The 16,736-nt window shown below is 38.6% G+C and overlaps 2 protein-coding genes across 3 annotated transcripts in view; one reads left to right on the forward strand and one right to left on the reverse strand.

Annotated features, from left to right (window-relative positions):
* Positions 1–3,830: 3,830 nt before the first annotated feature.
* On the reverse strand, positions 3,831–11,165 carry LOC131462759 (uncharacterized). The gene is made up of 8 exons (XM_058634264.1): positions 11,088–11,165; positions 8,946–8,974; positions 7,804–7,865; positions 6,514–6,816; positions 6,090–6,380; positions 5,432–5,557; positions 5,281–5,323; positions 3,831–5,173 (listed from the first exon to the last, which is right to left on the reverse strand). Exons 1-8 carry the CDS (start codon positions 11,088–11,090, stop codon positions 5,134–5,136), a joined length of 897 nt encoding a protein of 298 aa, XP_058490247.1. The 5' UTR covers positions 11,091–11,165; the 3' UTR covers positions 3,831–5,133.
* A 2,309-nt stretch (positions 11,166–13,474) lies between these two features.
* dync2h1 (dynein cytoplasmic 2 heavy chain 1) overlaps positions 13,475–16,736 on the forward strand; it is a 90,390-nt gene continuing 87,128 nt past the window's right edge. For both annotated transcript variants that reach the window (XM_058633739.1, XM_058633740.1), the window contains exons 1-5: positions 13,475–13,558; positions 15,147–15,342; positions 15,528–15,701; positions 15,905–16,043; positions 16,534–16,652. In XM_058633739.1, coding sequence (XP_058489722.1) covers positions 15,160–15,342; positions 15,528–15,701; positions 15,905–16,043; positions 16,534–16,652 — 615 coding nt within the window. In that variant the 5' untranslated portion in view covers positions 13,475–13,558; positions 15,147–15,159. The remainder of the gene's footprint in view (positions 13,559–15,146; positions 15,343–15,527; positions 15,702–15,904; positions 16,044–16,533; positions 16,653–16,736) is intronic.

Below are 16,736 nucleotides of genomic sequence, written 5' to 3' on the forward strand. Positions count from 1 at the left end.
ACACGTACACACACACACACACACACACACACACACACACACACACACACACACACACACAGGCGCGTGCATGCACACCTTTATTTACACGGTTAAACATATACACACATACAGGACAGGCTGATATAAAGGTCACTGTCTGATAAATATGGATGAAAAACAAAGAAATGTCTAAAAACTGCTTTCGTATGTATTTGAGCCACGTCTGTACAGCCCGTACCTCCTCAAAGCCCTCAACATGTCTGGGGGTGTAGAGATAAATTTAAGTGGAGGCTGCTGCAGAGACCTGTTGGTGTTCAGTATCAGCTTGCACAGCCATTTTGCTTTACACTTCTTTTTTTTTTCTCCTCTCAGTTTTGCGTCACCTTCATCTCCAACTCTTGACACTCACACTCAGCACACACCAACCACTTTTAATGGCCCCTTCCATTCTCCTCTCTCCACTTGAAAATAACTGTATGAATGTCACACAGCTGCTGCCAGAGCCATTGCCAGAGGTGATGGGTTCTGTGTTTACACAAACACACGGAGACACTTTACATGCACCCACACACCGGTGGCATGATTGACACATTCCTCGAATTTTCCAGATCAACGAAATTTGTAATATGAGAAACATGAGCGAGATGTCTTTGACCCTGCTGTATTATAGGAACAAAAACAAACATCCAAAACGTAACCCAATATTTGCAAAATGATCAATGCAGCAATTTCAAAAAACCCTTATTGTCTCCCTATTCCACACTGGCTTCCTCATTAATGCACATGGAAAGAAATGTATGCATTTGTAAGATGACACAGAAGCTTATTTAGGGCTGCAGCTGTGGAATCTTCAAAAATAAATATCCAGTCTTGGTTATCACATAGTGGAAAACCACCATGAAGCAGAAAATAGGAATAAGTGGAATATTGTGGCAAGCAACACCTCATGGTATGATGTAACTTTTTATCCTCTACAGCACACATTACACAAACTTCTAGCCGTCTTTGATGTTCAGCCTCTGCCGAAATATGAAGCTGCCAACCGTCTGCAGCCAACTGGGCATCTTACCCACAATCTCTCAAACTGCTCTCTGGTTCCTCTTGTTGGCTCCTCTCATATGATCCTCCTGCGGGACAGTCGGCTTCAGAATAATCACCTGTCTGAGTGTTTCAGACAACACTACAGTTTCATGAACAGGAGTGCACATAGCGTATATACACTAGTAACAGACGTACAGATGCGTAGTATGTAGACATAATTTTTTTTTCTGCATGTGTTTTATTTTTGTTTGACCGTGTGTGCAAAAGTAAAGGTCACGTCTTAAGAAGCTCTAAAAATATTTAAGGGAGATGTGACTCCAGTCGATGTTTGCTCAGATTTCGCCCATACACGCACACACTCAACTTTAGATATTGAGTCAGAGCCTAGTTGAAAAGGCCTTGGCCAATGAACTCCTCTGATGTATCACCATTACAAAGAGGTGTTAATAGTTCTATTGGGCTCACAGCCAACAAACATATCGCTCTCTCCCCCCTTGTACCTCTCCCTCAACTTGTTTCAAGCTCTTCCAAGACTCTGCTGATGTCTTTTAGCTTTATCAATCCAGGACCGCACATATACACTGACAAATGTTGAAATATTCTCACTGATGAAACCTATGCTGGATGCTGAGTGTGAAAATGCTTCTTCCTAAACTAATTGGCAATGTAAATGTTCTGTTTAATGAGTTAAAAAGTTAGACTATTTATATCATTCTGCACTGGTCACCTCCTTCTCATCTTTCAGTTTCTCCTCTCTCTCCCCCCGTGGTGTGTTTGTTCTCTTTTCCCAATCTCGGGCGTCAGGTCATGGGTCAGAAAGCGCAGAGGTGATAAATGCTTCCAGGTCAACCCTCTTGTCTCTGGGGATCAGGTGGATGGGTTTCTGCAGTGACAGCAACAACATGATCACTCAGCTGAAGCACCAGAGCTGAGCTTTCTGACCTAGTTGGTCCCTCATCGTCTCTGCTCCATCAGCCACATTTTGTGCCTCTAAAAAAAAAGCATATACATAGAGGTCAGAGTGTTCGGATGGCCTTCTCCTCTCTTTATGTTTTCTGGTCTGTCCCCAGTCTTTGGCTTCCTGAACTCCTCTCAAATCCAAATCAAATCCTTTAAAGCTCACATACCCCTATATTTACCTAATAACTTATCACATGATCTGACACTAAACTCTACAATAAAATGTAGATTTTTTGTGTTTAAGCTTGTTTGTGATGGAACTCAAAACTGATATTTACAGCTCTGTCAGCACAATATTATAACTGATTTATTTATTTATTTATTTGTTTGTTTTTTTAATGAAAGCAATGAATGAAACTTGGATATATTAGCTAGGCCTAATTTATTCCACACTGATTACCTTGTTATATTGCACACATCAGACTCCGGGACAGTGAAATGCCTTCTGTTATTCTGAGAACCATAACAGCCAAATCTCCCTCATGCTGATCAGCTCTCCTCTCCCGCTGTGAATCGATGCCTTGTGCTCTGGCCTTCCTGCACTAAAACTAATCTAGTTGACTTTCATAACTAGTATAATCTGATTATAAATCCCCTGGTATGAGCGCCACACAGAACAGTCTGGCAGAGGTCACACAGTGCTTGCTGAGAAATGCCACCGGACTGTGTTCAGACTGAAAGGGCTCTCCATTAAGTAGGAGATTACACACTCTGCTGCATCACTGTTAAGGAGAACATAATTATAACATCTAGGATTACTTTTTTTGGCCTTGATGACTCCTGATGTGTCTATAAAGGTATTGCATTGTGTTTAACAAATCAAGCCAGAAGCTATCTTTAAAAAGTGCTTGTTAATATCATTGTATATTAATGTTAGTTTACACGTCATCAGCATTTATGAAAATGGAAATGGTTACCGTGTTCATTGAACAAACCAATGCATTGTATTGTTTTCCTATGGAGTTCAATGGTTTTAGCTTTTCTTTTACAGTTGCCCTGTTGTCTTGGAATATGCCCTCGCCAATAAACCGCAAAATCTAATGTTCTTTGTTATGAGCCTTGAATATTCAATCGTAAGATTTCCACAAAGTAGCTCTATACTGACCTAAAGCACCTCATATCCTTTTCCAGTACTTTGATTGTCTAATGTTTATGTTAAGCCAAATATCTGACATGCGGTGTGTTTTTCTTACGGCCACCAGAGAAAAGTCCTCCCTGGTTTGTTTGGGTTAGACAGCAAAGGAATGAGGGGAGGAAAGACAGAGAGATGTGGGGTGTAGTGAGAGGTGAGGGGACGGTGGCAGGGAGAAGGGGAGTGTGAGTAATCTTGGACAATGCACTCTGAATTTTAAAGAGGGAAGAGAAAAGGGTGAGGGAGAGGGGGAGTGGAGGTTCAGAAAGGAGAAAGTGTGGGTAAGGAAGCGAGGTGGCAGAAGGACTGAAAGGGAGGGAAGGGCCGGGGCAATGGAGCAAAAGAGAAGATAATTAGATGGAGGAGAAGAGCGGAAGGGTAATAGTGGAAAAAGCAACAGAAGGAAAGTGAGGAGATGGGGCGAGTCCATGCAATGAGGGAATTAAAGAATGAAAGAGAACTAGAAAAAGATGGGGAAGACAAAGGTGGGGAGAAGGGAAAAGTTGGAGGTGGCGGAGGGCAGGGACCAGGGGGTTACATTCCTGAAGTGCAACCAGCCTGGTGCTGGTCTGCTGCCCAATGTAAACACAGGGCAGCGAGCTGGACTGACAGCCTGTCACTGTGACTCACGAGACAGTGAGTAAACAAGTGTGGAAGGGAGACTGAGGTGTGTGAGGTAGAAGTATAAAAAAAAAGGAACCGAAGAACCAAGAGGTGGAGTCAAAGACAAGTTTATTGTAATGTGTATGTGTTATCTTGCCAATACCCTGAGTGTTATGAACTCACTTCACATCTCTTTTTCTTTAACAAATCAGGACCACCCAGTCCAGGACCACACATTGTATAAAGGTCAGAGACACACTGTATCAATGTAAAAAAAATAATTATTCATATTGCTCTGACACTGGAATTTTAAAATTGTCACATTCTCTGGTGGAAAATTCTTGCTTTTATTGCAAGGGTCATGGAAAGAAGCGATAGCCCTACAAAATAATATTCAGATACTGTAGGCCTATATTGTTCACATTATGATGTACTGTGAGGGTAAGATTTACATCTTCAGTCTGTGGTGCTAGTACTACATCTAGTGGCAATTAGATAGTACTGCAACTGAAAAAAGAATGTTGACATAAAAGTGTGACTGAAAAATCCTAGCCTAAACTTAAACGTCTAAACCTCTTAACTACTTTGTCAAATAAAGGAATGTTCATGAGTGATGTCAGTGCAATTCATCCCACAACATAGTAAAAACAAAAATACAAATACAAATGACATTATAAATGATTGAAATACTATATGAACTACAATAAGTTATAACAACCTTGAGTGATTTAGGAAATGAAAGCAGCACTATTTGGTAATTCCAAGGAGGAAGAGGAATCAAATACATTTGAACCCAACTCAAAACAAACAATGTTGCATTTGACATTTCAGAAGCAACAATTACGGTTAAAAAAATAAATATTCACAAGACATTGAGGGCAACGATTGTTTCCAGCTTGACAGGAACAAACAGTGTATGTTCTGCTAGGAGATTGGCAGAATGATCAAATGGAGGGGGGGTGGGGGGCTTAAAGTGCAAAGACTGTATTTTCAAAAACTGTTAAAACGTTTTTTGAAGATACAGTGCAAATGTTACAATACAGGTGCAAAAGTCCAATCTCCTGCACATGGATATGTCAGTGTAACAGTCAAATTGCTGGGAAGTGTATCCTTCACAGACAGTACCCGACCAAAAATGACACCACAAACCACTTGAAACCTACTGAATTTCGGTTGAATGACGTCAGTTGAAGTAGATACTGATGATAAACACTTCCTTCAACACTTACGGTCACAAGTGTCGCCGGAATATTTACAGTCTCATGTGAGCCAGGTCCGGGCAGTCACAGGCTCCTGTAGCTTCCTGGCTTGCCACATATGTAAACGTACATTTGAGCTCTATATTCTGGAAAAGATAGTCTTTGTTCTGAGTAAAAATCAGACGTACTTCTTCATCACCTTCTTTCTCAAGATGCTTATTTTCCTTCCTGGTTAGGGTTGAGGCTGATATTCTCACTGGAGAAAAAGAAAAATATACCAAAAGAATAGGAAAGGTTGGAAACAAAGCATTATTCGAGGACTACATAGATGAGGAAAATGGTGTTTCGCAAACTTGCACTTACTGCAGATCTCCGTTTGTGTTGCACATTTGTCCCGCTGCCCTTCCTGAAAAATAATGTAGAAACAGTTGTAAGGTTTTTTTATTTATTCTCACGTGTCCATATTTTCACAAACATAAATGAGTGTTTAGCAGAACACGATATCTGTCCTTACCTGTCCTTTTCTTGCACGAAAACTTGCAAAACACGATCACAATAATAACAAAAATGATGACTGCCATCACCACGCCGGCAATTATTAGTGTGTGATTGTTAGATTCAGGTACACGCTTGGGTTCACCTTGAAATGAGAACAAATATAATATTAAACACATGTACTGATAAAGTTTAAGCACAATGCTGACAGTATTTTATACTTAAAGCTACTTGTTGTCAACACCAAATCCTGTTGGCTCTGTTTCTTTGCTCTTATTCTTTTCTTTTCTATCCTCATTTCAAACAAATGGCTAGGACAATACATGACTATTGTTTATTGAGTAAACCGTATTTGTACTGTAAACAAGATATCACAATGAAACATTTATGTTATTGATTAGGTTTATAAACAAATACAATATAATTCCAGCAGTATCAGGGGCATTCAAAAGGATATAAGATCCTCTATATTGCACATTCTTATGGCCCCTGCTATGACTGTACATTTTAAGAAAGTAGGGGAAAAAAGCAGCTGAAATGCTTTGTTATTGGTTAAAGTTATGTGATCTACCACATGGCATACTGTTTGGAAAAGCTCTTCTGCTACACCTGCACGTTCTAATCTTATTGTCAGCGGTGTGAAATGAAGCTCAAAGTCCTGTCATGTAAATACTCACAAACTGAGAACATGTGGGACGTGGCCTCTCCCACAGAGCATCTGAGATACTTCCACTGTCCACTGGTGCAGTTGATGTATGTGGTGCTGGAGCTGTTGAACAGCATGGTGTCTGGACTGGACACTTGACTGCTGTTCACATCTTTGAACACCTGAGTGCTTGACTTCCCAGACTCAGGTGTAATCAACTTCATCTTGGTTTTTGGGTAGCCACCATGAGAAGAACATCTCACAACACAACCAAGATTTCCATCATCACAGGTTGTTTCAACTGAGGGTTTGCTGTAGTTGGCTAAAGTGAACAGACATTGCCCAATTTTAAATATTGTATTCAGTATTTCATTTTTGTAAGTGTAAGTGTAAGTGTAAGAAATGAAGTTTAAAAAAAAAAAAAAAAAACCCAAAAACATTTTTGAAATATTTACCTGTGACAGCTAGCTTTATATAGTGTTCCTCAAGCATATTGTTGTCACTGTACCGAATAATGCATTGATACACTCCATTATGTGAGATGTTCAGTCTGATCATGTCGATGTGGGCCTTGTTGCGATCCATTATTGTGTTACCCCAAGTTACCGGCATCTCCGCATCTCTTGTTGTGTGGTAGCCGTTGATAAATTTGTCGCCCCTTTGGAAGTAGATAAATGTGATATTCCATGTCTTGTTCACAGGGCAGCGAAAAGTCACATTTCCACCAACCTCCCCTCTGAGTATGGGGGTAACACTTTCTGAAAAAGAAAGAAAGCAGGAGTTTAGGGTTAGAGCATAAAAGAAGAGGATTGCTGTTTACGACGGCAGGCAGTTATCAGAAAAGCATCACAGGACATACAACTTCCAAAATTTGAGCTATGTACAACCAAACAAGACAAACCCCAGATTCCATTCCAAGGACAGATGCCAAGAATAAATATGAGAGCTGTACAGTTAGGAAAGGGAAACCATAGCCTATAAAAAGTAATGTAATCTGAATGTATGCTAAAGTATGCATAGAGGGTCAGAATAAGATATCAGCATTTTTGTAGCACGCTTGTTATTTATGAATCAATCAATGTTTTAATGTCACATTAAGAATTGCTAGTGACTATGTTTCATCCTGTATGGCTGTAATTTACCATCCTATGGCCACAATTATAGCATGATTCTAGTCACCAGATCTGAATCCAGTAAAACCCCTTAAAATAGTGGCATTGTGAATGTGGATCTATCAAATCTATTAGTTTCTAAAAAGAAAAACTACACTTAAGTAAGATATCAGGAAAGGGTTACAAGAGGTTACATTTTTACGTTAGGCTGAGGGTGGGCGTAAAGGTCAAGGGATTTTCCTTTTGGCTTTCTGAGAGCTCTAGAGTATGACGTCATAGGTGAATCTCAGTTCCCCTTTTTTCCTCTGCTTGGATTGTCTTTACTAATGCTCATGTGTTACATGATGGAAATGTCACAGTTCATGACACTTTACAATAACTGGAATATCTTCTCATTGTCACATTCAGTGTGGGTGTTTAGCGTAGAACATTGCTTCTCTTGAGTTTGGGTTCAGTGTACAGGAAGCAGAAACAAAAATCAGGCCAATGAGGAAACGTTCAGCCTGGCTTCAGTGTCTAGGATAAGCGTCAGCACTGCTCAGTTGACATAGAAAGACATATTGTTTCACTTCCAAATACAGCATTTCGCATTTCACATACATGGAGGTTAAATGCTAGGACAGATGAACTCACCTGTGACTGAAATTCTCACAATCCAAATCAGAGCTGCCAGTTGGAGGGAACGCCCCAGATTCCTTTGGTAGAAATCATAGACAGAGAAAAAACATACCGATGGTCACATGGTTTCTCAGGTAATGCTGCACAATACAGTTACACGGCAAGGTGTGTACAGTACACAGTCTACATGTTACACATGTTACTGTAGAGATGGTTTAATCCACTACCTCTGTGGTCACACATTGATCCCCAGACCTGATCAGACTTGGATCCTCAAGGTCAATATCATATTAATAATTCCTTTAACAGACATTTAGAAAAGCAAACTCTTTTTTTTGTATGTTCTCCCTGCGTGTGTGTGTGTGTGGGCTTTTTCCAGGTTCTCCAGTTTCCTCCCACAGTCCAAAAACATGCAGATTTGGGGACTAGGCAAACTGGACAATCTAAATTGACCGTAGATGTGATGGATGGACTGGTGACCTGTCCATCTCTATCAGTGGTACCTGCAGCCTGACATCAGGAGTCTGCTTTAAATAAAGTGGCAGAGCTTTTCTGCGTGTTTTTGCATCAAGGGAAGACACATTTAAAGCGTAATTACTCATGAGAGAGATAAACCACTGAAAACTGTGCTGAGGCTTTCAGTGTGAGAAGAGTGGTTACCCTATCTGTGGCTCCGGTTTGTCATTGAGCCATATTTTTAGACATGCCTAAAAAACCTGAACAGAACCCTGGAGAGAAACTGTTTTCAGTCTTCATTCCATCATTGCTTTCTTCACAGTAATCTGTTTTCATGTTCTCGGCAACTATTTTCTAAGTTATATCATTTGTGAAGAGGATAAACTCAGCTTCTGCTAGTACAACCATAGGAAACATATCTGAAATTAGTTTTCGGTATCCCTGCAGTTTTTCACACCTGAGCTCCAGGGTCACAAACCAATTGAGCCAGAATTTATAAAAATAGATGATTGTTTGCAGTCTTTAATAGTTGACTTGTCATCCACAATTAGTGTTTGAATTCCAACAGTGACATCATCTACCTCAGCAGTAGCTCTTCCTGGAATTTTATTTCTTCACCCAAATATAATTATCCAACAACACTGTGTATTTCTTAAAAGCAAACATGATGGTTCATTTACAGTATGAGTCATCGCTCTTACCGGGTAAATTGTAGGGTGTGACTGGACACCTGTTAAAAAGAGATACAGAATGTTGTTAAAAGCATTTCATTGGGAAAATATTGTAAATAAACAATCAATAAACATAATTTATGAAAAGTGATTTTTGCTAATTACAGTATTTGTGCAGTCTGTAACTTGTACACAGTTATGCAGGAAAACGTTGCCTTTGAAATCTTTATTCGAACAAACAAACGTGAAATTATCTGGCTGCCTTTTCACAGTTCATTAAAATGGTTCTATTGTCCTGAAAGAACACTCCGAAAAACGGACTTCAACTTAGGGAAAGTCCCAGTGTGAAGTGTAAGGGAATGCCCCGATATATCAGCTACTGACAGTCAGTGTATATTTTTCTTGATTTTATGTAAAAATGCTGAAAGTATCAGTAACTGTACAGTTCCAACAATAGACTACAATGAGAAAATGAATTTGTTAGAGAGCTCATTGCAAGTGACCTAAGAAATATTCCCATTGAGAAATTGGAATTGTATTGGTCGTAAAATAAATGAAAGGAAAGGGATAATGAAACCCAGAACCTGATTTTCCTAATCACATGCCACTTTTAAACAATTTAAACTTGTCCAAAGTTTAAATAGATGTTGAGTTTGAAAAATAAAAAACAAAAGTATGATTCAGGGGAAACACCACTACATAGAGGAGCCCAATGCATTGGTCCAAAACAGAAACTACAGCTGGAAATTCCCATGAGTGACAGTTTGGAATGTTGTGTCTTAAAAAGTAAGACCAGAAAAAACGTGAAAGGGATATTAATAATCATGGAATATTGATTCAGAATGAGTCTAATAAAAACAATACCCGTCATGGGATGTTTAGAGGTGAAGACTGTCAGAGATGTTGATGCATTTCAGTCTAAATTTCTTTTGTTGGTCAATTGTGGCCACATGGTTGGTTAGTGGTGGTTAGCACTCTTGCCTTTGCAGCAAGAAAACCCGGGTTAGAGCCCCGGTTGGAACAAGGACCTTTCTGCATGGAGTTTGCATGTTCTCCCTGTGTGTGTGTGGGTTTTCTCCGGGTTCCCCGGCTTCCTCCCATAGTCCAAAAACATGCAATGTGGGGATTAGGTAAATTGGTCACTCTAAATTGACTGTAGGTGTGAATGGTTGAATTGTTGTTTGTCTCTATGTGACCCTGGTGAACTGTCCAGGGTGGACCCCGCCTATCGCTCTATATGTCACCTGAGATTGGCACAGCACCCCTGCGACCCTCCCATATATATATATATATATATATATATATGTAAATGGTGTTTTGTCCTCTTTAAATGTGTTAGCTAATTCTGTGATAGTAGTTATCAGTAGTATGGGGATTTCCATGTGACATGACGTAGAGTACTTGCTCTTGCTCATCAAGTTATTTTATTATGAGGTAACGAGTCAATAGTAAGACTTTCACTATCAACAGTAAGCCCTTTGTTTTTTTTGTTCGTGTAGTTGACACTACATGTGAGTAACCATTATATACTTAGATTAGATTAGATTAGAGACTTGTACATAGGTGTTTGTCTCGTTGGAATCCCTGCCCAGCCAAAGTTTCACTAATCTGAATCTTACTTAATGTTTTTCAGACTCTAAAAATGTGTATATACATGTAAGCGTTTCAGATTAGTCTTCATTCCTGGACTTTATTTGCCTTTAACTCTTATCACTTGGCACTTAACCTGACCTTTGTCATCTACGGTGTCTGCAGTGATCAAAACACATTTTTACGCGATATGTTCTTTAGAAAGTCCCGATCTAGGAGCCAAAACAACCGTGGAGCACTTGTGAAACCCTTGCACCTTCCAGGAAGAGTTTCATTTTTAAAATGTGCCTGAGCCTGTCTTTTTGCATGTCTTATTATCATTGCAAGGTCAACTGTAGGCATAAGTCATTACCTCGACTGAATACTTAAAACTATTACCTTATTCCACCCCTTACCCTCAAGCCTTAACTTCATCACAACCTCTGACAGATACACACACACACACACACACACACACACACACACTCCTAATATGCCCAAGCATAGTACAGAAAACTATCATCAGCATGATGATATCTAAATAACACTGCTTTAATCACCGCTATTTCATTTAAATAAGACAGGAGAAAGAAAAGCTCTTACCATGATGTTGCCTCTCTTCTTCAGTCTGTCTGGAAATAACCGCGATTAACTTCCTCTTCATGAGCGCTTAAAAGAAAAGGGTGGAGCTGTGTGAGTCATCTGGCTATTGTTTATTTCCTTGGCCTACCCACTAACAGCTGTTATTTGCAACACTTATGTACATGAACCTGGTATATGTTCTGCAGAATCATGTGATTTGTGTCTGTGTGTGTGAAATGCGTGCATGCATGCATTCTCTATCAGTGATGTTGCAACTCGAACGTCGAACTTCCCTTTCAGTCAATAAATTCTTTAGAAGGGAACTCAGTCGTTCACCATGTGAAAAACATTGTATTATTATTTATAATTATTATTATTATTATTAATAATGCTCACAGGGCCTCTTATACAGCCTTTCTTTGGTGATGAACAGGAGTTTGCTGCTCAGTGGACAGGGCGTGGAGAAAGACTCCAGTCATAACCAAAATATCTAAAAGAGTTCATAAACAAATCAGTTCTCATTATTCTTAGGGATTTAGAAACTCAAAAACAATCTAATTTTACCTCGTGCCAACTCTGAGTCACATCTCTCTAGAGGTGCCTCACTGAAACCATTTATTTTCAAAAAAATGAGTTTTACAATAACTGTATGTACAGTTTGGTAGCTAATTCATTTGATTAGACCTAGTCAAGAAAGGCACTTATACATGTGTTAACAGTCCCACACGTCCCACTGCATGTAAGGACTAAAAGCAAGCCAATTCCTGTGTCTGTATCCGTCCTCTGTGGCTCTCCTTGAGACTTCTCCCATTTTTCCCCATGTACAAGGGTTTTCGTGGAGTTTTTCTATGTGGATGTGAAGGTCTAATGATACAGGGTGTTTGTGATGTTGACTTGACTTGTGAACCACAGAATAGAGCAGCTCATTCACTACTGGATTTTCCCTTCTGTCCATATATGGTCAATGACAGAAATGGAACTCCAGTTTCATAAAAAGAGAATCCCTTTTTCAAAGGGAGTGGTTTTGCATTGATATACGAATTTAATTATAAATAAACACTGAACATGCCATAGGAACTTACAAAGTGCATTTCAGTTATGTATGTAGCTTCAAGTTGCTATACTGTATGTAAAAGAATGGTTTTTAGGCCCACGTTATCTTTATCAAGATTAATTTGAGATTAATTTAGCCAAAAACCCATATTAATTTAAGCAAAATAATCTTAACAAAAAATCAACCAGGGTTCCCAGCCAAAATGGATTCCGAAATTCACTGTGTGTTCCAGTTAAAAGCCTTGCAGCAGCGTTTTGGACGACATGCGCTGAAGGGCCTTCTTATTTAAACAGGTAAAAGGGCTATTACAATAGTCCAGACGTGAGGATATTAAAGCGTGAATAATCATCCAGTTCAAACTTAGACACTAGAGGTTGGAATTTAGAAATATTACGGAGATGGAAGAAGCTGTTTTTTAGAATGTTGCTCAAAGGACATTGCAGTCAGGATAACACCTAGGTTCCATCACATATTTCCTTCTTAGCAGTGATCTGATGATCTGCTTGATATTTGACTCTTCTCTCTATAGTTTATACACTGCAGTGAATATAAACCCTGCTTAAATCAGTCTCCAACGACACTGCAGATGTTTGGAGTGTAAGAGGAAATGGGAATACCCGGAGAAAACCCACACTGGCACCAGAGGGACGTGCAAACAGAGAGGTGTTGCTGTGAGGGTTAAACACTGAACCACCCCAATCTGCCAATCTGGAAATTCCTAACTCCAAAGTGAGAAATGTGAATAATTATAAGATCTAGCTAGGTATTTTTACTTGGGGGAAAAGCAATAACTGATGCATGCAGCAAAAATGTGTTTTGTGGTAGCCTCTCAGTTGTCTCCTCTTGACTGACATGATAAGGAAATTCTGTGTCATCTGACTGTGAAGCCTTGTCCTCAAGGACTTTCTTAGATGGTGCATTTCCCCCCGAAAATTACAGCGTTAAAGTAAAATCACATAATCCAGTCTAAAAATAACCATTAGAATAAAGTAGAACAGAGGGTTTATAATTCTTTATTTCTATGTTACAAGAAAAAAAGGGCATGTTATATTTCTTATATTTACAAAATAAATATATAAATAAGAATTACTTTAAATAAAAGTATGTTGACTATCTTTCATTAATTAATAGTCTAAAACAATATGTCTGATTTCCTTTTGAAGAAGTGAGGCACCATGTGTTTTTGGAAATCAAAAAGCTTGTTTGTGCATGACATACTATTTATATATTTATATACTATTTCAAGTAAACTGCGTACTGTACGTAGACTGCGTATGATTCTAATTCTGATACGTCACGTGGTACAAGACATCGTAGTGGCTGTCCTGGTAACCACGCAAGCATAATACTGAAGAACACACACGGACAGATTTGTCACAGCTTCTTCAAATGGACTGAGTCACAAAAAGCTCCGAGAGTACAACGTGTTGCGAAAACGGTATGACACGAAGAATGCTAAAGTTACGCAATAATGCTAAAGGCAAACCAGCTGGACAAAATGAACGTACTTTATCCACACAGGCGGCGAGCTAGCATTAGCTAGCTAGTCAATGTTACCTGTCCTCTGATGTCTCTGCTGAGGTTAGCTCAGCGGTAGCATCGTAGCTTTGCTAAATGTGTATTTATTTGCATGCGAGTAGAGGAGGATGCTCAAACAGAAGCGAATGTTGCAAGCCGACTTTATTAGAGAGATAAGGAATTACAGTCACTTTATTGTCCTTGAACGCAGTACTCATAAAACGAAATTAAATTAGACATCTAACCCGAAAGTGCAGATAGTTACAGTTCAATAAGTGCCGACAAACTACAGATATATGTAAACAGAAAAATTATAAAGTTTCAGTGTAATGTCCTGATTTTTTTTTTTTAGTTTTAAGACAATATAGCTTAAAGTATAGCAAGACATGAGCAGTGATAAAACTGGTCCTCGTATTTTACATTCTACTTTCGCTTGCTTACTTTTGTACTTTTGGATAAAGGCTATTTTTTGTTGTTGTTTCTGAATACATAGTTTGTGTTGTTTAATGACTTATCAGACTCAAACTTGGGTCAGTTCTTACAGGGCTAGTGTTGTAGTCCAGATCACACTAACTGAGATGAAGTAAGAAAAAGTAAAGTCCCCCAGATTTTTCTAAACATTTCCAGAATTTACCTGTTCATATTCGTCATATTACAGTAGTTCATGTAGTCTACAGTCTAAAGGAACTGTTTTCAGTTAAGTAATGCATTATCATACCCACTGTCATAGCTGTATATCTTGTTATAACATGTTATTTTGTTTTCTTGAGCTTTTCAATATACCTTTTGTTCTAATCTGTTTCAGTGGTTTATTGTATCTTTTTGGTCCCTCCCACACATTTCTAGTATTATTTCCCTCAAATACCTGTATATTCCTTATATGCTTTATCTATATATATATATTTACATTTTCCTATATTATTCCTATATTTACGTAGTCCTGTTATGTACAATTGTAAAATGAGTGAATAAAAAGAAAGATTTTGAGGGACTGAGACCAAGTCGAGACCAAGATTATGATCAAGACTAAGACCAGTACACCATATAAATAATTATATAATGGATGTATCATTGTGTACATTGGATGTACGGATATCAGACATTTTTACCACCTCTGTGTGGCTGCATCTGAAATAGATATTTTCCATCCAATCACAATAATGCTTTGCACAAATATGACTTGTAGTCTTCAGTGGTCGTTTTTATTTAAAATGCTGAATTCTCTATGACCAAGACTAAACAAGTAAAAGTGTGTCCATGACTGAGGTGAAGCTGAGACCTTCAAAAACCTCAAGTACAACAACACTAGATAGAATTACAAGTCTAATCCATCAAAGATAATATAAGATGCAGTAAAATGATAAAAAAATAATAATCGGCAACAAATTGGTAGAAGCTTCTCATCAAATTGCAATTTTTACTATAAATGCACACCAGACCTCCACACTCCTAGATGTGTAACCAGTACACTGCATATACAGCTTTCTCACTGTCTGCTATTACTTTAGTTCCAGCTTCAAGATGCCCCATGGTTCTGATGATACTCGCAAGACATTTATACTGACCACAACTGGAAACTTCTATGGCCTAAAGCCTTCATCTTCCCTGGTTGACAGCCCGGAGCTCAATAACTTCTTGGATGATGGAAATGAATTTGTCCTGTCCATCAGCAGACATGACAACAACCTTCACTTGTCGAATAAGGTAACAAAAATGCAGAGAGTGTCAATACAATGTTTAACATAAAAAAAAAAAATGTGATAAGGGGAATATATGCTGAAGTCACTGACTTGCAGTATGTCGGTTTGTTTGTAATTAAAAAACTGCTGTGCAATTCAGTTGCATGACTTGAAAATGTATCTTTTAATCATCTCATCTTCATCTGACAGATTGAAACGTCAGGGGACAGCAGAGACAAAGTGTTGGTCTTCTTCAAGCTCCATCCCACAGTGATCACTGAAGATAACCTTCACAGGAGTGTCCTGGTGTCGTCCATGTTAGAGTCTCCTATCAACACTCTCTATCAGGCTGTCAGACAGGTCTTTGCACCTGTACTGCTGAAGGTTCGTCTATACTCTATGAAATATGTATATACTGTTGGCCTTGTTGGTAACATTGAGTGAGAAATTCTGCCAGATCACACAGTGAGCAAAATCGAACTGAAAACTTGGCAGGTGTCGATATTTTTTTCTACACTTGTAGTTCACAAATAAAAACTGTACTCATTTACTCTTACTTTTTAAATTTAAATTTTTCTTCCCTCAAGGATGAGCGCTGGTGTTCAGCATTTGACCCCAAGTTGGCAGGTCTGCTGAGTGAGCTGGAGCTTGGCCTGGGCTCAGTGGTCCGCCAGTCTGGAGCACAACCATCTGCCAAAAAAGGTCGCAGAGAGGAAGATATACTAGGTATGTTACATAAATACATTTTTGTTGAAAGAAGGACATGGCCTATACAGTCATGGGAGCTGTTTTTATGTTTTAAATATTCCACTTTTTGAGGAAGGTTCCAAGATGTTTGGAGTTTATGAGTATATTATACTCATGAAAAAGATGAACAATATTATTGTTGATTACATTTTAATATATACTGTATGTTTCTCTGGACGAATCAACAGAAGCTGTAGTGACATAATGCACAACTGCATTTGCCTTTATTACAAACATTTAACCCTTTCACTTAAAAGATCATATACATCACTGTCTCAGACTAATATATGTATACAAATATAGAGTCAATTGTATGAATCTCTGTGTGAGAGTGCATGAATCTATAGTATGACAAAACTTCATAAGCATTTAATTTTTTTTAAAGGCTGTTTTCTGGTAAAAAAAGAAAAAAGAAAAAGATGATTATGTACAATATACAATATAAATTGTTTTTGATTCCTCTGTGCAGGTATACTGACTCCTATTGATGAGTTCCAGTACTGGGCAGATCTGTGTCAGTCAGCAGAGAAAAACAGTGTGAGAGAAAGAGCAGCTTATTTCACCGAGCAATTTAAACCCATACAAAAGGTATGTTTGCAAACCGCTATTTTTTGACTGTCTACGCAGTTGTTAATGTAAGGGGGAGACATTTCCATTAACACAGGGTTGCCA

This window comes from Solea solea, chromosome 7 (genome assembly GCF_958295425.1).
Source record: "Solea solea chromosome 7, fSolSol10.1, whole genome shotgun sequence".
Taxonomy (NCBI): domain Eukaryota; kingdom Metazoa; phylum Chordata; class Actinopteri; order Pleuronectiformes; family Soleidae; genus Solea; species Solea solea.